The sequence below is a fragment of the Pteropus medius genome, unplaced genomic scaffold (assembly GCF_902729225.1).
Source record: "Pteropus medius unplaced genomic scaffold, Ma_sr-lr_union100, whole genome shotgun sequence".
Classification (NCBI taxonomy): domain Eukaryota; kingdom Metazoa; phylum Chordata; class Mammalia; order Chiroptera; family Pteropodidae; genus Pteropus; species Pteropus medius.
In genome coordinates, this window is record NW_024347791.1 from 12,913,824 (window position 1) to 12,936,561 (window position 22,738).

General features: G+C 37.3%; 1 protein-coding gene across 1 annotated transcript in view; it reads right to left on the reverse strand.

Annotated features, from left to right (window-relative positions):
- Positions 1-207: 207 nt before the first annotated feature.
- The window catches only part of ASB4 (ankyrin repeat and SOCS box containing 4), a 52,481-nt gene continuing 29,950 nt past the window's right edge, over positions 208-22,738 (reverse strand). Inside the window, exons 3-5 of the mRNA XM_039878302.1 lie at positions 9,427-9,931; positions 3,145-3,258; positions 208-1,781 (exon numbers count right to left, since the gene is read on the reverse strand). Coding sequence (XP_039734236.1) covers positions 1,593-1,781; positions 3,145-3,258; positions 9,427-9,931 — 808 coding nt within the window. The 3' untranslated portion in view covers positions 208-1,592. The remainder of the gene's footprint in view (positions 1,782-3,144; positions 3,259-9,426; positions 9,932-22,738) is intronic.

Below are 22,738 nucleotides of genomic sequence, written 5' to 3' on the forward strand. Positions count from 1 at the left end.
ATATAACAGTTCATACAAATTCGGCATTCTATTCCATAACATAGATCTTGTTTTAATATAAAATCTTTTCCTGAAAATTTCGGGTAAAACTGATACTTCGAAAAGATTATTGTATCCAACTATGATTTTTTCCTACATGGCACCAGGAACACGAGAATCCCAGTTTAGAAACACATTTTAAGTGGAATATTTAAAACTGGACATCATCTCTACTCAAAATTCAGGCATCTAAAGTTAAATAGGCTAGAGAACCACACAAATAAAAGAAACCTATTCACAACTGGCAAATAGATTTGTTTGTGCTTAATTACTTCTGCTCTGACATCTAAAAAACAATACTAATTGATTAGCAAGAACTAAAAAGTGAAGCAAGTTGGCCTCCTAAACCACGAGGTCCAGTGGTTAATCATCTATATTTTTCTTTTTGCAAACCCTAACAAAGCTAACACATATATCTTTCCATTTTTTTAAAAACTTTTACCATTTTCGAAAAGGTCTTTTTATTTGCTCTCTGCAGCCAACCATCGCTAGCAAAGCGCTCATTTTCTTGGTAAAATGCTCTGAAGTGTCGTCAGTCAGTTCGTTACTAGAAAGACCAACGTGATCAACTGAAGTCTTTCCCTTCACACTAAACAGGAAATCATACTAAAAGAAAACAATATCTAGATATGCGGAGAAACTTACTTAAAGTGACAAAATTTCCACTCACAGCAGCAGGAGACCCCTCTACCTCATGCAGTCCCTTCACTCTTTATCTTCATACTTAAAAGAAAACCACACTTCATGTCAGAAATGTGACTTTGAAAGACAAGCACTAAGAACGAGTCTGCACCTGTACTCTTGCCCCTGACAGTTGACATGGCAGCTTCCTGCTTGTATGTCCGGATCCTCTGCTAGATAGTGAGATCCTGGAGTGCAGGAGTCTTTGCTTTGGACTCACTGTTGCATCTCCAGTCTCTGGCTCAATGAGAGTGTGTGGAAATGTCCATTTTTGACTCTTAAGTGGACTGGTCTTAGTTTTTCATTTCTAAGTTGACTCAAAGATCTTGTTTTGACTATGCTCGTGAGCTTTCTTCACTAAAAATATGTCAAGGAGCTCTGTGTGGGGATGGGGGTTTGCAAAACTACCAACGGGAATTTTTGCTAAGTAGGAATGGGGGGAAGATATCAAGATTAAGAGACCAATCACAAAGCTTACTATTTTGCCCACTGAACGGTAATGTAAACTTATCACTGATGGGGAGATTGTCTGTGAGAAACTCTGGGTCCCATTTCAAATGAGATAATATATGAAAATGTTTACAAAAATATAACAGGCACCTAGTAAGAGAACTATACATAACAGTTATTACTGTTATGTCAGTACCTTCTGGACATATTCTTGTCTTTGTGACTACGTTCACATTACTTTGTGTTTATTTCCCCTTACCACAAAACCCTAGAATTATTGGCACAGTGTTTGTGAAGTGTTTTGAAATCCCTGAAGTGTTATAATCAACCCAAGTACCATTTTTTTTTTTTTTTATGCAAACCGTGTCTACCCAAAGAGGTTGTTTAAATATCTGGGATTAGGAACTTCTGTCTCGTAAGGCTTAATAAATGATTCCCTCTGGCTCTAAAAGCAAGTACTTTTTCAGTGACAGTGGGAGGGAAAGCAAAGGAATTGCTCTGTGACATCTGTTGTGTAACGTTCTTCGAATGGCGCATCTCGATAAATGCATGAGAGTCCTTGGAGAGTCACTGCAGACGGTGAAGAGGGAGTGGTAGAAATCCCAGTGTCTCTGAAAAGGCAGAGAAGACTGGTTAAAGTGAGAAAAGCCTCATTGTTTACATCTGTAGAAATCTACAATGATAAATTTAGGCCCAATTTTATACATAATGGCAGCTTTCTAGGATCTCTGACAGTAAGACAAATTAAACTTGAAATTGAGATGGGGAACTGAGGGGATGGTATGTAAGGAGAGAAGAGACAGGAGAAGATAGAATAGTCTACGCTATAATTCAGAACCCAGGAAACGAGATAAGACACACTTATGTGAACTGCCTGGACCAGTGTAAACCAAGGCAGCAATTTTAAATTAATCTAAATATTATTGTAAGTCTTTTATGTGCCTGATGTGACCCATACGTTTAGATATTTTAACAATTAATGAAGCTACAGCAAGTTAAGTAACCTTTAAAAGGTAAGGTAGCTAATAAGTAGCAGAATGAAATTGTACCTAAACCGTTGTCCTCCAAGCCTAATGAGCTTTGCACTCTGTACCTGATATCTCTCCACAGCCTGTAACTGCTAAGACCAAGAACAGGAGGCTCGGCAGAAGAACTGCTTTACAAAGGCAGCAAAGTCCATACGTAGAGTGAGGACTCAGCTTTGTCATCAGCTTTTCTGTGTGACCCATCACAAAGTTTTTAATGCAGTTGACCCTGAACAATACAGGGGTTAGAAGCGCTGACCCCCTGTGCAGTCAAAAATCTGCGTACAACTCTTGACCTCCCCAAAACTTAACTACTTAAAGCCTACTATTTGCTGGAAGCCTTAGTGATAACATAAACAGTCGATTAACGCGTATTCTGTATGTTATATGTATTACATACCACGTTATTACAATACAGTAAACTAGAAAAAAGAAAATATTATTAAGAAAATCATAGGATAAAAAAATGCATTTATAGTACTGTACTGTATTCATTGATCCATAAGTTTATATCATCTGTTTACAAGATGAAAGTAATCTGTGTATAAATGGGCCCTTGCAGTTCAACCTATGCTGTTAAAGGGTCAATTGTACTCAATATTCTGCTAACAGCTTCACGATATTTAAAAGTGAATAAAATAATCTTCATGAAACACTTTAATCTTCTGGTAAAATTGCTATATGAGCAATCCCAAATATTACTGTTGTTTAATTCATCTAAATTGATGGGGAGAAAGTAAAGCTGCCAGCTCTATGTAATTGTTTGACTTGCCCTTAAATGGAGAAATCCCCTAAGATACTTTCAAGCGTTATGTACTTGGTGCGTCTGTATACTCTCATGCCTGCACTTTCATCAAAACCAGATTTTTAAATTAGAATTTTCTGTACTTCCATTGCAGTCTGGAAATATGTTATAGTGAAAACCAGACAAAGAGAATGGATTCTTTACCTCCAAGTCATCATCCGGGATAGCCCTTTTCCACTTCACGTTCCACCTGATGTGTTCATAGGCATTGACTACAACTTCGATTGCTTTGGGACAAGAATGGCAAGCCTGAATCACCTGCAGAGAAAGCACAGGGTTTCATTTGTTTAATGCACATATATGATGTATTAATTCCATTCACAGAGACATCAAGAATGTATGGACCTATTAGGCTCATTAGAGCCCAGAAATGCTTTTGAGAAGTCTCAGTGCCTTTGAGTATTCAAACACACTGCTGGCCCCGATGGGGATTGGGAGGATTAATAAAATCAGACTAATTTCCATCACCATCCAGGAGCAAGTGAAAAAAAGATGCTAACGAAGAAGGTGGGAGCCAGATGAAATGCATGCCCCGACCGTAGAGCCTTCACACTTCTCCAGCAGCTTCATTGTCCACCAGAACACCTCCAGCTTCTCTCTGTAAGATGGCCCTATTTCTAGAAGTTCTTTGAGTGTGGCCTATTTTCATTTCAAAGTGACTCGGCTGGCTCTCCAATTGACCCACAACTAGTCCACAGGGAACCTGAACCTTTATCCCATCATCAGCAAAAGCACTCTTGGATTCCTGCTTAGTCAGCTTTCTTTTCTTTGCTACCAGACAAGCAGCTCCAGCTACAGACTTGCTTCTTTAAACTTTCTTGTCACGAGTTACACATCAGTTCCATCTTTCCCTTGAAACTTCAGAAAACATATCAAGCTCTCTGCAGAATTCTCTAAAAGCCTCTCTCACTGGGCATCAGATAAGGAGGAAGCACCCCCCTCTCACCAACCTTTAGAAGGAAGACATGCGTCTGCATTTAACTTTCTCCAAAGAAATTTTCTTCCTGATTTCCAGTCCTTCTCAAGTTCAACCTATTGTCGTTGGGCAAACTGTCAAAAACTGGTTTTCCCTACCTCCTGCTGTGAGATCTCTGAAGAGTCAGCATTTCTGAATCTACAGAAAGTGTAACTCAGAGGATTCGAGGCTGGGCACATGGTTTAGGTGTCTGCTAGGAAACTGACAGCACAGGTAATTTGTCTCTAGGTATTCCTTACCACCCTTTCTTGCCAACACCTCAGACACAGAAGAGATGTACCTAAAAGTTGCTCTTCTCTTACAATATATTTCCTACTTCTCAACTAGGGTTTCCAGATTTAGCAAATAATAACACAAGTTGCCAGGTTAAATTTGAATTTCAGATAGACAACAAACTATTTTTAGTATGGGTATGTCCCAAATATTGCATGGGACATATTTATACTAAAAATTACCTATAATTTATCTGAAATTTAGATTTAACTGAGCATTCTGTATTTTATCTGGCAATTCTATTCCCAGCCCTTACTCAGAAACAGTTCAGATTAAGTTACAGATACAGGAAATAACTCATTCCTAGTTTAGTAGCCTAACTTCACACTTGGCACTTCAATTTGTACCTGGTATACTCCCATATATCACAGGAAGATAACTTCTCAACTTTCATTAGGGTAAAAAAAAAAATCAAGTAACCTGCAGTCTTTACATGTACAAAATGCAAAGCTTCCACTGCCGTCATGAGGTTTTGCTGACACTGATTACTAAGCTTTCTGCTGACAGAAAACAGGTCTTACAGCGTGAAAGCTCCTTTATCCTGACAACTTCCCAGTTACCTTCACTGGTGTGTTGGGCTTCTTCCGGAACTAAAACCGCTGGACACATCTTCTTCAGGTGTCGGTAATTCTTTCACAAGGCAATAACGACAACAACAACAAGACCCTTAAGAAATAGCAAACTCTGAATCATCACTAGATGCTGACTACAGGACCTCTGACCATCAAAGGAGAAAGGACTGGTATGAACTCAGAAGGGAGAAACTTCTGCTTCTTTTGGTTGGCCTGAGAGACTGAAGATGCCTGTGAACTTCACTTGCTATGTGACTCTTGGGCCTCTATACTCCCTTTATGGAAGAACAATTAAACAAAAAAAGCTCTTTCTACAGTGGTGGCAACTGGAGAGACCCTGAGATACTTTCCCTCATCATTCGACTCCCTAAAAACATAGATTATAAAACAGATTCAAGATAAATCTCTTTGCCACCCTTCCAAAGCAAGTGGCACCTGTAAGCCACTTCAGCAGAGAAATTCTAAAGCTACCTCTGCCCTTTTATACTGATATGTTTGTGTGTAGAAAGGTACTTAATAATCAAAGAGACTTCTTGTACCTTAGGCCTCATATACTGCCTTGTTCAACAGCAGACATCATCATCACTATCCCCAACCCCTCACATACCTTTCCCTTCCCTAGAAAAATGTCTTTCTTGTCCTACAAGAAAACCCAGTCTTGGCTCCCTGGAGTGTCACTTCCTTCTGAATTATGCTGAGAGAGAAAAAAAAAAATCAAATGTCCTTTTGGACCCCAGAAAGCAATTTCAGACCCTATAATTCTTTTTCTCCCCTTATGTAACTTATACATTGGCTTTCGGTGAAATACATCCTCTACAAATGTGCTTTGTATTTGGAAGACAGCATCTTCAGCTCTGACCTTGTTCTTTGTAAATAAGGAAACCGAATTCCCCATCCGTAAGAGAACAAATCACTTTATCTTCTGGATAAATGAGGCAGTCATTTACTTGTCGTAAAGATGACTTTCCTTTAGGAAAAGTCTGGTTGTGGAGTAGTTGCTTTAAATCGCTGTGACGCATCTGCATAGTAAATTGAATAGTTTTTCTTCAGTTTTCCTTTGGAAGGAGACCAGTTCTCTTACTTTGTCCATTGGGCAGCAACAAATGTTGATAATACCAGCCATCCACCATGGCTACTTTCTTTAGCATGTGGCCAAACAGGAGGAACTCAGAGAAGCAAAACAGAACTGAATAGGAACATGCTAACGGTGGGTAAAGTATTCCTTGGAACACATAACTGTCAGCATATTTTACCGCCTAGTGGTGGATAAAGTATTCCTTGGAACACATAATTGTCAGCCTATTTTACCGGCTAGCAGGAAACACTCTTACTGTGGACCAAGAGTACATTCTGGTAGAAGGGAAGGAGAAACTTTTGTTGAGCAGCCCTACTGGGCTCAATGCTTGACATGCCTTATTCACATATTCCTTAAAAGTTTTTTTTTTTTTTTTACTTTCATTTTTCAGATGAGGCAGTTGGGATGTGAGAGATCAAGGAACTTGTTCAAAAATCACACAGTAAATGGCCAATCTAGAACTCATAGCCTGGTTCTTAAGCGACCACCCCTAACCCTCCTCGCTGCTTCCTCTCAGGGGACTGCTTTTGTGGAAAGGACCTGGGACCTTCCTCAGAGTCATAGAACTTCTTACTGGAAAATAGCAATTCTGTTTAAAGGCTCTTAGAGGGGAATGAGGAGAGGTCTTTTCAGTTACTTTTGCAGAGACATTTCACCCACAGTCAATTGGAAATGAGTTTCAGAATAAAACTCAGCAGTTAGTCTCCAGACAGCCTCACACATTGTCTCTCCTGTCTGGAAAGGTCCCTATGGTAAGTAAAACCCAGGAGCACTGACTCTGCCACTCAGCAGATGTAGATAAGAACACTAGTAGAGCCACCACGTGTTTAATGCATCTGGCTTTGCATACCACGGTGGAGATCCCCGCATTTGTCTCTCCGGCCAGGACCTTTCCCAGAACACCGGATTCATGTCAGACTGCCTATTTGATACCTCCGCCCGGATGACTAGTAGGCATGTTAAGCATAACGAAACCCCTGATATTCTCTGTAAAATCAGTGTCACCTGCCTTGTGCCTATCTCAGGAAAGGGCCCCTGATTCTTTCCATTCCTTGGACAAAAATCCTTAAAGTTATCCTTGATTCGTCTCCTCTTACGGCCCATAAATAATCTATCAGCAAAACTCACTGACTCCCTCTTCAGAATATGCCCCAAATCTGACCACTTACCACCTACCATTTCCACTGTCGGTCTAAGCCACCCTCATTTTATGTCTAGATTATTGCAATACCTTTGCCCCACTAGAGTTATTTTCCAAGACTGTCAAAAGTGTCTTTTAGGAATATAAATCAGACTTTTATTTCCCAACTCAAAATCCTTCAGTGACTTCCTCTGTCATTCTGAGTAAAAAACCAAAGATATGACCATGGCCTGCAAGGTTATATATGGTCTGCAAACCACCCTCATATACACCTCTCTGACTTCTCTTTCTCCTTACTCCACTAAGCCACTCTGGCTTCCCGCTCTTCCTCAAATACGCTTAGCTCTCTCCTACCTCAGGATCTTTGCACCTGTTTTTCCTTAATATTAGAATGCTCTCTCCCCCATTCAGATTTTCATTCACATGACTTGTTCCTTCGTGTCCTTATTTTCTCTAATCAACTTTTGTAAAATAGCAAATATACAAACACCAAAAAAAGGACATTCTCTTATTTTATTTACCTTGCTTTACTTTTCTCCACAGCACCTAGCAGATCAGAGTATATTTATTTGTTTATTATGTTTTTTTTCCCGTCTCCCACTAGAGAGTACATTCCCAGAAGGCCTTTGTTGTTGTTGTTGTTCATTGCTCTAGCTCCAGCTAGAACAGTGCCTGGCTCATAGTAGGTGCTCAGTAAATATTTTATAAATAAATAAATGAATGAACTTGACCATTTACTCTCTGTGACTTTAGGAAAATATCTTAATGCTATTATCTTTTAAATGATGATAATGCCAGTGCTTACCTCAGAAGTTATTCTAAAAGCAAAATGAAATAATCTGTATAAAGCCTATTTAGAGCTCAACAAAGTACATTATTGTAACATTATAACTTATTATCCTAGTCCTCCTCATCATAATCATTTGGAATTCTCTATAAAAATTTTATAAATTTCCAGGATATTATGAGTATTACATATAATTCTAAGGAGGAATTTGATAATCTTCCATGAAAACACTGACAGCCAAAAGAAGACCCCTTACTGAGATCACAGGATTCATTGAACTCATCATATTCATATCTAAATGGTCTCTGGGTTATCCATCTGGAATTTGCCCTGACTGAGTGCACACCCCTTAAATTCTTTAGTAGAACTTTTCTTCCAACTGAGCCTCACACTGTCAGGACTTCAGACTAGTCTCTGATATTTTACCAAAGTAAAAGGTAGAATGTAGCTGTGAATTTAGGAAAACTATCTGTGGCCCTCCATTAGTTAGCTGGTGTATACCTGAAACTCCTTTACTTCACATTAATTAATATTTTTGGAGTGAGTAGGATCCTAGGTATGGTGTTATTTGATTTATTTTAAGGTGAAATGCATTTTGGTTTCCAAATTAATCATCATCATCAACCTAATGCAAAACTCTCTTTCATGTGCCTATACACCCTTTATTTTTCTACCTGTCATTTACCACGGCATATTTAACTTATCTTTGTATGTGTTTATCTCTTCTACTAGAGTCTAAGCTACTCAAGGGCAGGTACCACGTCTTAGTCATATCAGTATTGGTAGCATCTGTTCTCTGATAGCCCATTAGAGATTGTCAATAAATACTGTTAAAAATAAAGACTGTGCAGCGTGATATTACAAGAATAGAGACTAGTACCAAATGATCTAAAGTCGAACGTTGGCACTGCCACTGTGTGAGATCAAGCAAGTTACTTAACTGCTGTGTGTCTCGGTTTCTTCCTCTGTAGAATAGGGATAATAATATTATTTACCTCATAGGAATATTACAAGGATTAAATGAATTAAATTAAGAAATATGAAATGCTTATAACAGTGTGCTTCATTAGTAGAATTCCTTACATATAATAAATATAATTATTAGTACTTCATTGACATTAGCTTTCACTAAACTAGAAAATTGAGTCGCACTTTCGCATCATCTAATTCCAAACCAAGCTCACTCATCTTTAGATCAGATATTCTACTCAAGAGATGGCAAGTGTGTGCCTGTCTGACACTATTCACCTCACCTGGTAGTGACTAAAAGTGACCTTCTGACCTTTCTCAATGCAGTCCCTCAGGAAGTCACTCCTAGTTCATTGGTGTTCATGCAGGGCATGGAAAATTATCTGCCACCCACTCTTGTTCTCATTCCCCACTCTCTGCCCCAGATTCCAAACAAATTTGGACCAGGACAAGATAGCTAGAGTTATAAGTGTAAATGGAAGCTCACACAGAGGATCAAAAGCAGTTAGCCCAAAGAGTCAAGCCTCAAACAACTTGAGCTACTTGGAGATTTCAAACCAAGCCACCCTTTGAGTCTCCATTACTCTGCTGTCTATGCAGTTCTCCACTTGGCACCCTGGGACACAGCCTCACCTTGTGGAACTGTGGAGGGTATATTCGAGCAGCCCCATGGTTCAACAGTAGCTGGTAGCAGATCTCAGGCTGGGCGGCAGGTCGCACAGAGGTGACCTTCAGCACATACTGGATGGCTGCACAACCATTGATATCCATGAGATTGGCTTCAGCGCCAGCTTCCAGCATCATGTGCATAAGCACATGGTCACAATTCCAGGCTGCCTTGTGGAGTGGAGATTTAAAGTCATCATCCCTGGCGTTGACCTCAGCATGGTAGTCGAGCAGCATGCGGCAGACGAGGTGGTGTTCCCGGCTGTACTCCTGCTCTTTAAAGCGGAGGGCCCAGTAGGTTGCAATAGCCAAGGGGGTCTCCATGTGCGCGTTCACACTGTCCACTATGGCTCCGTGCTCTACATAGAAGGCCACCAGCTCCGAGAGCCCGAAGTGGGCAGCTGTGTGCAAAGGCGTCTCCTCATCCTGGTTGTTGGTCTTCATGTTCACATTCGCTCCTAAAAAGGGAGATTGAGGAAGTCAATTATTTCAACTTAATTTGCCATTATACCCAAGGTTCATTAAACAAGACTTTCTCCTTTTAACTTCTGATTGTCATACATTATTCTTCTTCCAGTTTCCATTTGTGGTCCCCATTGAAGCCACTCCTTTGAAACAACAGTGCCATCTCCTGGACAATCAGCAAATGTACCGGGGTGGGGAGTGGGTGGGGATAGGGGGCGAGGGGAAGAGCAGGCTGGAAGGCTGCAGCAGTGTTGAATTTTAGTCCTTTCTCCCAGGTGGATCAGAAAATATAAAGTGGTTCTTATAACTAATAGTTTTTATCAATAAAATAGCAAATATCATCGGTTTCTTTGGTCACAAAAATCATGTTTTTCTTCTCTTTCAAAGCAGGAAAACCCGAAAGCAAACTTTAGTGGTATGGAAGTTGCCCAGCCCTCTGAAAATTGACAATATTAGAGCCACACAAGTCTGTGAGGCTCCCTTGGAACACAAACATGGAAAAAGCAAAAATCACAAACACTTTGACCACCAAACTAGACTAAGTATCATGTTTTGCATTGAAAGGGGTGGAAGCTAGTATAATAGAAATAAATACCCATTGAAAGACAATGATTTAGAGACTGTAACAGATTTGATTTACAGTTGACAATGGGTATCAGGAATATAAAATTTTAGTACTTTGAAAACTCCTTAAAAATTAACACACCAAGAAACTGAAGTGAATTTTATATTTCTGATAGGGAATGTTAAGTACTAGAATGGTCAACTTGAGAAGCTGAAATTTTCCTTCTCTGTGGAATTTAATGATGAACAAAATGACCTCTGGGGGTCCTACTCTATTATCAATTCTACTGAAATTTATATAGCTACTTCAGGTATAAATCTGTTAGAGACTCTTTATTATGATAACAATGATGATGATAATTATGATGATGATGATGCCAGTAACAAATATTTATTACTCACTTAACATGTGCAACATTCTGAACTAAATGGTTTTCATACATTGCCTCATCGAATCTTCCTAGTATTCCTTCACAGGACGTGCAATTTTACCCTAATTTCGTAGATGAAATTTGCACTTAGGCTAATAACTATGCCAAGCTAAGAAGTAATAGATCGAAGGTTGGAAAGCAGACGGCCTGGCTTCATAATCTCTTACTACTGTGCTACTCTACCTCATTAGTCTTCTAGAAGAAAATTTTTCTGTGCTTTACTCTCTTTTGATATTTGAAAACCTGAAAGTAGTTCAGAAACCATGTTACGTTTTGTCAATTCAAAAAATCTGTTCACCATGTATTGCTTCTTTATGCCTCCTTTTTATGGTATCCTCTGATCATATGGAACGTATTTGTCAACGGCAGCACTCCTACAAGCATACTCCGTATCCTATACAAAAATCATTCCCACCCCTCAACCCCAGTGAGATCTCCACAAGTACATCGCTCTGTAAACTCTCCGACTTGCAGAAAGCAGGATTATAACGAAAGACCGTCATTCACGGAGCCGGCTGTGCTCGTCAACATTCTGCCCGGGAGAAGTTCCGGGTCAGGTCTCCTTTCAGGTCAGCCCTTCTTTTCCCTGGAGTGAAACACAATGAATAAGAATGTGTCCCCGGAAGCCACAGGCAGGGTCACTTCAAATGCTGGAGAGTTTCCAGTAAGAAAGGGAACCAAAGGGTCAGAATGAAATTTTACAGGCCAACTTGGAACAAGCTACATTCTTTATTTTTTTAATGTACTTGGACATTTACAATTGACTCTTGAACTCTTGATATAACTATATATGCTGCGCAGTTTCCTTTTCCGAATAGGAGATCCTGATTTTTATAGTAGTTGTCTTTCAGCGCTGTTACATATCCAGGGAATACATAAAATAGGATGATTTGACTACTTTTTTATTTTAGATTATGTGATTTATTCAAGAAATTATAGATCATAACATAAATACTGAGGAAATTTTTTAAAATATTTTTTAACACAGAAATACAATGTATTCGTTCCCTAGAGCTGTCGTAATAAAGTACTATAAACCAGATGGCTTAAAACAACAGAAATTTCGTCACAGTTCTGGAGACTGGAAGTTTGAAATTGAGATGGTGGTTGGGTTGGCACCTTTCAAGGGCTTTGAGGGAGAAACTGTCTCATGCCTCTCTCCTAGTTGCTGGTGGTGGTAGGCAATCCTTGGCGTTCCTCAGGTTGGAGATGTGTCACTCCAAGGTCGACCTCCATCTTCACACTGTGTTCTATCTGTGTCTCTGTGCCTTCACATGGCTGTCTTATGTGTCTTTATATAGGACACGGGTCATACTGGTAATAGGGGTCCATCTTGCTCCTACTCATCTTAACTAATTACACCTGCAACAACCTTATTTTCAAACAAGGTCACATACTGAAGTATCGCGGATCAGGACTTCAACATATTTCCTTTTTTGGAGGGGCGAGGGAGAGGATAGAATTCAACTCATACTATATAAGATGCATTACATGATATGTAAAAATATCTATGTGCAGTTTAAAAAATACTATAAAGCCATCAGTCACGTAATCATATCCCAGGTGAAGAAATCAAACATCCCCTGACCCAGAGAAGCCCTCCACTTTCTTATGTATTCTTCTCCACCACAACTCCACCATCCTGCCGATTATTCAGATTATTATAATTATGTCCTTGCGTTTCTTTATAGTTTTACCACCTTTGTATATACCTCTAAACAAGATAGTTTAGTATCATTTACTTTTGAGTTTTATATAAATGAAATAATAAACATGTATTCTTTTATAACTTGCTTCTTTCATTCAACATTATGTTTGTGAAAATAATCTATGTTATGATATTTAGCTCTCCTTTGTTCATTTTATTGTATTCAGCCTCACAGCATAAGTAATCCACAATTCATCCATCCTACTGGTGATTGGCATTTCCGGTTTCAGGCTATTTTATACATTGCTGCCGCGAGCATTCTTATAGATTCTTGTACCCTGGTGCTCATGTGAAGGGGTTTCTCTGGGTTCTACACCTATGAGTGGAATTGCTAGGTAATCGGGTTTACATATCTTCAACCTCCATAGACGGTGTCAAACAGAAGGTGTTGTACCAGATTCCCCTCTCATAAAACATGCTTGAAGGGTCTTATGGTGTCACATTTAAGACAACATTTGGTATTTTCAGGCTATTTAATTTTAGTCAACTTAGTGGGCGTGTAGTGAGATTTCGTTGTGTTTGAAAATTTTGTTTTCTTAATTGACAATTAGATTAGCTGCATTTTAATATTTTTATTGCCCAACATTGCCTTTTTTTTTTAACTATTATAAGCACTTCCATGCTGTTATATAATTATTTTAAATACTACTTTCAAATAACTAATACCATTCCATAGAGGGAGTTTACCCTGTAGTTGCTTGTGAAGATTTTTTCCCAAAGTTTTGATCTTATAACTAATGCTACAATTAATAACATTTGTATGTAAATTTTAGGCTTATTTCCTTGCCACGAATTCCCCTAAAATAGTCATTAAGCTGAAACACAAACTATAGTAAGGGCCTTTTTGAATAATTACCAAAAGTTATATTTATATCTCTCATTGACATGGAAGAGTGCTATTTCACTCACCAGTGTGTTGTTATATTTTAAAAAAATATTTTTTTTTTGCTAATTTGGAAGTAAAAAATGGTCTTTTAAAAAAAATCTGAATTCCAACAGAGACTCATGGACACGGACAACAGTTTAATGGTTACCAGAGGGAAAGGGGGAAGAGGGGAGATAAATACAGTTAAACGGGGTCAAATGTATGGTGATGGAAGGAAATTTAACTTTAGGTGGTGAACAAAATGCAATATACATATGACATATTATTGAACTGTACATTTGAAACCTATACAATTTTATTAACCAATGTTACCCCAATAAATTTAATTTAAAAAATTAAACTTAAAAAAAAGAATTAAAAAATATCTGAATTCATTTGATTGTTAGAATCTGAATACTTTCTCTTTATTATTAACTAGTGGTATTTCTTCTTTGGTTAATTGCCCAAAATTTGTCCTTTTATACATTGAAGCCTTTCTGCTTTGTTTACATTTCTATGAGCCCTTTATTAAACTATAGTATAAGCCTATGCTATCATAATTGCTATAAATTTTTAAGTCGGTTTATTTTGACTTTTCTTAAATACACTGATGTTAACTTTAGAAAGTCAAATTCAAAACAAACGAGTTTTTTTTTTAAGTATTAGAATGACCTGCTCCTCTCAGAGATTGCATAATTATGCAGATAAATCATAATTTAGTTTTTTAATAGATTTGAAAAATGTTTAACATTTGATTTATCTGGAACTTATTTTGGTGTAGACATCAATTTAGGAAGAATTGACATTCTTACAATGTAGAGTCTTTCCAGGCAGAAAATGGGTTTCTTTCTCTAAAAGTTTTTCTCTGTATTCTATAAACTGTAGTCCCCGAAAATATGCAACAAATTCTCATTCTACAGGAGCAGGGTAAATTATTTCTGAGGTTACGTAACTTTTAATAAGAGAAGGCTTTCACAAACCTTCTAATTTATGCAAGACATCTCCAGAAGTAGTCTGGAATGATAGCGAATGGGACAGATAAAAATTTGCACTGCTTGATAAAGACCAAGGACTTTTCAGATTTCATCTGCGGACAAAAGAGACAGAGATTTGCATGCACTTAGAATGGGACAAAGATGGGAGATAGGATGAGAATTTGAACAGAAGAAAATGGGAGCTGGCCATAAGAAGTGGTGCCTCGCCAGCCAGGCCAGGCCCAAGGGAAAAGGTAATCCTGAAACCAGGATTACTGAGGGACATAGGACCAGTCAATATTAAATGTTTTCTGTCCTCCCATAGTGTGTGATAATATCCTTTCACTTCCTCCCAAACAGATAGAATCAATTTCATGAATCCTAGTTATGAGAACTCACATTTCTTTATTTTTTTCCAAATGAAATCGAACTGCCTCCAAACGTCGTCCATGCTTAGGTTGACTGATCATCGGTGCTCAGTCATTGTTGTGGCTCCATCTGCTGGGCTTTTCTACTCTCTACAGGCTACCAGCTGGCCCTCAGAGCCATCCACATCTCCCCCAAGTTCTATCACCTCAAAAGCTCCACGATAGTGGGAGCAGGAAGAGGTCTCTGCTACTGCAGAAACTGTCATCTCTCCATCTTCCCAGATGGTGAGGGACTCTACATCCCCCATTGCATATCTCTGAACCAGCCCCGGCCTTCCTCCCTGTCCAAATGCACTTGATTTCTTGAAGATCTTGGGTGTGAGTGGGGAGATCAGTGGAGAGGTAGAGGATGAGGCCAGACCAGCGCTTCTCAACTCTTTCAGACATGCCTTTCCTATTCTGCAGTAAAATCCATAGGTAATATCATCTACCTTCGCACATGATCTTTTAAAAACAAATATAGTGCTTAGCTAACAAATATAGGCAAACGAAAATAATTTCTAATAATTATCACTGCATAGTTATGATTGCTACAAGTAACATAAATAAATTACATTGATGCAGTGTAAAATTCAATATGTTAATGACTATCCTACATGACATAATGTAGTGATTTGCTTGAGCCATGTGTAAAATCCTAACAGCTACATATTTGAACTTATATAGATATTTTGTATTGTAATTCGAATACTACAAACATCATTGCCATATATATGATACTCTGCAATGAGAAAAAATTTGGTAAATTCTCGGTAAATCCAAGTCTAATTTGCCTTGATTTATACCATAGTTGCATTTCTAGAAATTCCCATATTTATTTACAATTCAAAAGTATTTTGTTTATATTTAAAATGGAGATAGTTTAGAAATCTACTGTTTCTACATCTGAATATTTATTATTACATTAGCATGAAATCTTTGACTTTTTACAAATGATGAAATAATTTAAACATATAGAAAATCTCAGAAAATATTATAACAGACATCTATATACCACTACCCATATTTGACAGATATTATTTTTTGCCATATGTGCTTTAGTTTTCTTTTTTCCAAGATAAGATTTTACAGTAAAAACCTTGCCCTTTTCTCCGTTCTTCCCTTCCTTTCATTCTCCACAGAGATAATTACTAAGTTGATTTTTGCCATTTCTCATAAACCTTTGTTCTTTTATTACTCATATGTTCATCCATAAACAACATATATATGATTATTTTGTGTTCTTAAAAACTATATAAGTGGTATCTCACTTTTACAACCTATTTTGATCAGTCATTATGGTTTTGAATGGAGAGTTGATTTTTTTTTTCCATTTTAACTGCTGAATAGAATTACATTGTAATTAAACTATAGTTTAGCCATTTCTTTACTAAAGATAGTTATTTTAGTTTTTTCATACTAACAAATTGTAATTAAACTATAGTTTAGCCATTTCTTTACTAAAGATAGTTATTTTAGTTTTTTCATACTAACAAATACCTTTTAAATTGTGTAGGCATTTCTTAAAAGAGAGAAATAGAATTACTGGGTAGTAGTCTATGAACATTTTCAATTATATTAAATTATATTCATCAGCGGTTATATCAATTTATATGTCCATCAGTACAGTTTAAAGATTCAACATTATTTCCAATGCTTGGTGCTGCCAAACAGTTAATGTTTGCCAATTAGATGATATGAAAATGGTATTCTGATTGTTTGCATTCCTCTGGTTCCCAGTGAATTTGAGTGTCTTCTCATATGTTTACATGCAATAAGATTTCTACTTGTATGAATTGTCTGTTCATAACCTCTGCCCATATTTCATTGGGTTATTTGTGTTTTTCTCATTTACTTTTTGGGATATAAATAAAATCATTATGGAGAAAATGATAAAAACTTTATTAAAGGCAAAGAACTTAAATTTAAATAAATGGCAAGTTTTGTTATATTCATGGATAGAAAGATTCAATATTGCAAGGATGGCAATTTTTCCGGAATTAATCTATAAATTTAATTCAATTAAAACATTATTTTCACAGAATTTTCAGAAATTAAAGAGCAAATCAATCTAGGGGAAAAAATAGTGAAAAGAATGAGAAGGAAAGAAGAGGTGATGAAGAAGGGGTAGTTAGCCAAGTAAACTGTAATCGAAGCATTGTGGTACCGATGCATGGAGAGACAACTAGACCAAGACATGCACTGGAGAGCCTCGAAACAAACTTACTTACAAAAAGCATCTGTAATGACAGATGGGGCAGTACCATCTGTTTAATAAAAGTACTTAATAAAAGTATTGGAACCAAAGACTGGCAGTGTGGTAAAAGTACAAATTAGATTGTGCGTGTGTGTGTGTGCGTGCGCGCGCGCGCGCGTGTGTTAAATTTCACATAAATAAAAGGCAAATGAAAAGCTAAATAATGAACTTCCAAAATAAAAGTGTAGGAGTTGGGATTGGAGGAGAATGGGCAGTCATCCATATTCAGTCACCATGTTTACAGAATACCCTCTCAGTTTACTAACTTTTGATGGAGGAAGTTTTATCCAGGACTTCTACTAGATCCCTTAGATCCAAACCTTCTATTAGATCTAAAACAATAGGATGCTATCTTCTTGAATCTCCCACTTCTTGGACTTTCTCTCCACTAATTTATCTCATTTGTACCTCTACCCCAGTGTGTAGACGATGTTGCTATTTTTCACTGTGCTCAGTCTTTCAGAGGCTGGAAAAGGCAGAGATCTGCTGAACAGCTGCTAATGTTTTCTGTTTCTGCTTTCTTTGTGTATATCTTCCATAAACATTCTGCATTTCAGAGCCCACCACTTCTGTCAGGGAGACACTCTCTAGATTTAAATTATTCCTTGACTCAGGAATGCACTTTGTCTTCGACCTAATGTCCCAGCATAAATGTCACTGGGGATTGGGTTGTCGCAGTTCTACATTTAAAGTGTTCCTTTATCTCTTATCTTCAGTCCAGCCCCTTTCACCTTCTTGTAGATTAGAAGGGGAAAAATGAGGACTCTTACCACATTTTCTGGGTTCTCTAGGGGTTTAACCTTTCCCTACACCTTTGGTCCCAACTAGCCCAACATCGAACATTTCATTCATTCTTTGAAATGCTCTCATCTCAAGACTCATGCATTTTCTCTGCAAATATTTATTCTGTTTCTATACTGTGTTAGGTATATAGAGACGACAGTATATAAAATGAACAAGATCCCTGCTATCAAATAATTTGCATACAAGTTGAAAGACAAAATAAACACATGAGTAAATATGTGACAAGATAATTTCAGATAGTGATAGATATCATGAAGAAAATAAAACAGGTCATAATGATAGTGACCATTAGGGCTGGCTACTGAGTAACTGACTTCTGACCTGGGGAGCCATGAAATATTTGGAAGAAAAGCATTAAAGCAGAGGGAACGGCAAGTCCGAAGGCCCAAATGGGGAAATAAGCTTGGCATGTTCAAGGAACAGAAAGAAAGAGAGAGGAAGAAAGATAGAACATAAAGTCGAAGCTACAAACATAATGTTGGACGTTTTAGGCCATACAAGAAGTTTGGGTTTTATTCTTTCACCTTAAAATTAGTTGAAGTAAACTTTTGCAATTGAGCAGCTATGTGTCTTTAAACAGCACTGCCCACATGAGTGCCCAGCACTAGGAACCAAAATATAAGGGAAATTACATTATCTATTTTCTTGAATAACCATTTTTATACCATATTTTCCTCTTGGATTAACTTACATTGATACTTTGAAATTATTTTTATTAAATAATAAGGCAAATGTTAAAATAATAAAAAGTATAAAAGAACTTGATTGATAATTTTCTAGAATAGATGTATTTACAAAGACACCTCTTTTAACTATGTTTATTTTAGATCCTTTGGCAGTTACCTCCGTTCCAGCTAATTTGCTTATTAAACTATTTATTATTAAATTTAGATAGTATTTTTTTACTTTCTGATATCAAAGATAAGTTTTTATTTTTCCTAATCTTTCTTCCTTTTAATATTTCATAGCTTCATGTTTCAATTTTTCTGTTGAAATATTAAATTAAAACTTTCTTATACTTAAGTCTCTATCCATGAATTTATTATATCATCTCTTGCCAGCAGTCTTATAAAATAAGGACATCTCCAAGCTATTTTTCTCATTTACTTATTTACACATCTCATTTCTGACAACTGAAATTTACATTGTCAAAGTTAAAATCGTTATGTTTAGTCCTGTAACCTCAATCTAGTCTTCTATGGTTTGTCAAGGTTAATTATAAAAGTTTTTCAACCAATAAACAGTATTTAAATTATTAAACTTGGAAGTGAAGGTCATTTTGGCCTCTAACTACAAATGCAGAAATATGGGCCATCCTGTGAGGCAGCAATTTTTGGTCAGGTTGGCTTCACACATGACTCCTCACCTAGAAGGGCGCTACACTTAGATCAATGCTTTGCGTTGCCATCTTGAAATTTCTAAGAATATATTTTAACAAGAAGCCCCACGTTTTCATTTTGCACTGGACCCCATGAATTAAGCGGCCTATTCTTCCCCCAACCTACATAGGAAAGACTAAATTGAATCCTGGCAGCCAGTGCATGATATATTATGAATTCTCTGCTCAAGTTGTTTTAATTGACTATCCACCACCAAAGAAAGGAGAAATAGTGCATTTGTAGCTACAGTGAAAAGTCTACCTGTTGCCTAAAAGATGTTGTCTCAGTTAGAGCAAGGTGGGGTGCTGAAGTAGTGAGCTGATCCAGTGCTCAGAGTGGGAAGCTTGGCTGAATACGTGGACAGTGTGTGTCCCTGTAGCACTTAGTGGAAAATCAGAAACTCATCCCATTGTTTCTCTTACTTACCATTTGCTCCCTACTTTCCCAAATTTATTAATTTAATCTAGGGTTGTTAATCTTTTTGTGTTTACTTCCAAAAATAATAAAAGGGATCTTTCTGAAACAATTTTGACTACTGCATTCGATTTTCTAAACTACGGTTATTTTCGTTTATTTCTAGGCGCTAATCGGGTTGCAGTGCTATAAACATCTGCCATCTTCAGAAGGTGGCCAAGCTAGATTCTAGAAGAAGGACCTTTCCTGCTTTTCTTCTTTCTTCTCCCTTTCCCTTGCATCAACTCTGCAGAGGTTGGAGACCAACATCAATAAGACGGATAAGAAGTAGCAGAAGTGCTGAGAGCAGAAGGGGAGTATGCACCCTTCCGCAGCTGTACACTGTCAGTCTGCAGCAGACCAGCAAGAGGAGAGGGGAGGATCCTCAGTTTTAATTATTAGCTTGAATTATTAGCCCCGGATAACCACCTTTTGAACTGAGACTGACCTGAGAGACTTAAAGTGACTATATATCTTTTCTTACCTAAGAGTTACTTGAGAAAATATGGACCCACCTGAGTTTTCCTCCCATTGTAGGGGAGAAACTAGATCCTCTGAATAATTTTAAAAAACACGGAAAATAAAAATAAATTGTTTTATGAATACATTTCATGTATTTTGCATGATCCAGTTAACAATTACCTGTGACCGGTAAATTTTTTAGTCAGGCCACCTTTTGGGAAATTTCCTAAGAAAGCAAATATCTGAGACTATTTTTCCATTGTCGTTCTACGTTAAAAATAATATTTAGAGTGTAGAATTCTTGGGTAGTTTTCTCCATGATAATCTGTTAAGTTTGTTCTACTCTTTTCTAATACTGAACATTATAAAGAAAGGGAAGCTCACCAAATTTTGAGTTCTTTTACAGGTAATCTGCTTATTATTTGTTCACTTGTTTGTATACTTTTACTACTTTTATTGCTGAAATTTGATATGTAATTAAAGAAATCTCTACGCTTATATATATATTTATTTTTGCCAGGAACAAAGCCTACCCATTCTTTCTCCACATAAATGTATTTTCTTTTTAGACAAAATATCTTTTCTTCTACCCTGTTTTAAAATATTGGTCCTATTTTGAAAGAAAGCAATTTTTTTATATATTGAAAACTACAAAACTTCTTTTTGATTAAAATGTTCATCGCCCACCAATTATCGAGTTATGGTCATTGATAAGCAATTTCCTCTCACAATTTTTTAAACCCCAATTCTCAAATGCATGTGTAAAAATACTCATTGCTTCCTTTTTAACACCACCTTAAAAAATTACACTTTTCTTAGATAAAACACAAGACAGCTGAAGAGTTTTTAGTCTCCTTGGTTATAGTGGCCCCCAATATGTGTGAGAACATAAGGAAACATGCATTATTATCATGGGTTATAATAGTAAGAATTTGAGAAGGAATTTGGCTCAATTTATTAACTTCAGGTAGAAGTTTAGAATCCTTGTTAGCTGTTTGTTTTGTCAGAAATGTCTTCATCCTCATCGGTTTGAACTTCACCTGCCTCAGTTCAAAACCATGCTTGTATAGGCTTTTGTGCACGTAAAAGACAGCACATTTGTTCAGTGTTTTTTTTTTTTTGTGAAAATATTAATAATGTCTGCTATTTTTCAAGTGTTCACTAGGAGTTTTACACATATTGTCTCAGTTTTTATTAACAGTGAGCATTCTTTAGGAACATCTATTATTCAAGGATTAGATTTTTTTTCATATTCAGGCCTTTTCATTTTCTGTCTGTTCTGGGATTGTTTCTCAAGTCTGCTTCTTTGTCAAGGATGCAATTTTGTGCAGTGTCAAGTTTGTTATTAACTGTCACCAAAGCGTATTTTCAGTTGGCTGCTTTGTTCTAGTTTCAATTTTGCCCTTTCAATCTGCAATCTATGGCAAATATCTTTTCCTGTATCTTTTATAGTCTTGTCTTAAATGAAATCTTAAATTAAATACCATTTCCTCTAAGGCCCCATTTCTCTAATACTCACATTCTCCTGGGTCTGGAGTTGAGAACTACCTTCTTCTAGATCAACAATCGTGCATCTGAACCATTACATTTTCACCCTTTGTTACAATCCCACATTCGTTAAGGTTTGTGTCACCCATTGGGGTTACTCTTTATCCCTTCTTATCTACGATCTCAAACTCCCAGTCATTCTCCTGCTTTCACTGAAGACATAGGTGTGCGGCTCAGTCTCTTTTGTTTTTATTTCCATCCTGACATCATCTTGCAATACCTGCGAATGACCTATCTAACATATTTGCACTCCAAATTCCTAAATCTTCTGGGGCAGAATGCACTACCATTACCAAATATCTTGATGCTGCTACAAGCAAGGGCTCACTGCCTGACGTGTGTAGAAACCAATACTATGGCACCAGCCTTGGAGAAAATAAAAATAGCTTATATTGTGAGGTCCACCGGCAAGGAGACAGGAGACAAGGCACAAATTTTTCTCCCCTATCCAGGGATCAGGGCAAGATTTATAAGGGGTTTCAGCACCAGATCTTCCTGGACAGTGGATCCTTCTCTTTTGAAAGGGTTCCCATGTTCAGGTTCCAGTCATGCCCCCGATCTTTGGTTCCATGATGGGGAGTAGTTAAGGGTTCACAAGTATTACTCCTAAGTGGTGTATCCAAGGTTTAAACTTTGGTTCATGTCTGTTAGAAACAGAATAGGACCAGTGTGAGCTGGTTCTGCTCTTACAATCCTTGCAGTGGCTTTCCTGTCGAAGGCTTATACATCTTCACCCTGTTAAACTCAGTTGGAATTACTGGTTCTAGTTGCCCAGTTGTATCTCTAGCCTTCCCTTAGCGAGATTACGGAACTCTTCCTTGATTGCCAATATATTCTTAATTTTCCTTAAGCTAAGATTTAATCAGTATAGACTAAATTATGCTGTTATAAGAACACTCAATTGTCAGTGGTTTAATGCAATAAGCTTATTTCTCACCTCATAGTCCACTGTAGTTCCAGAA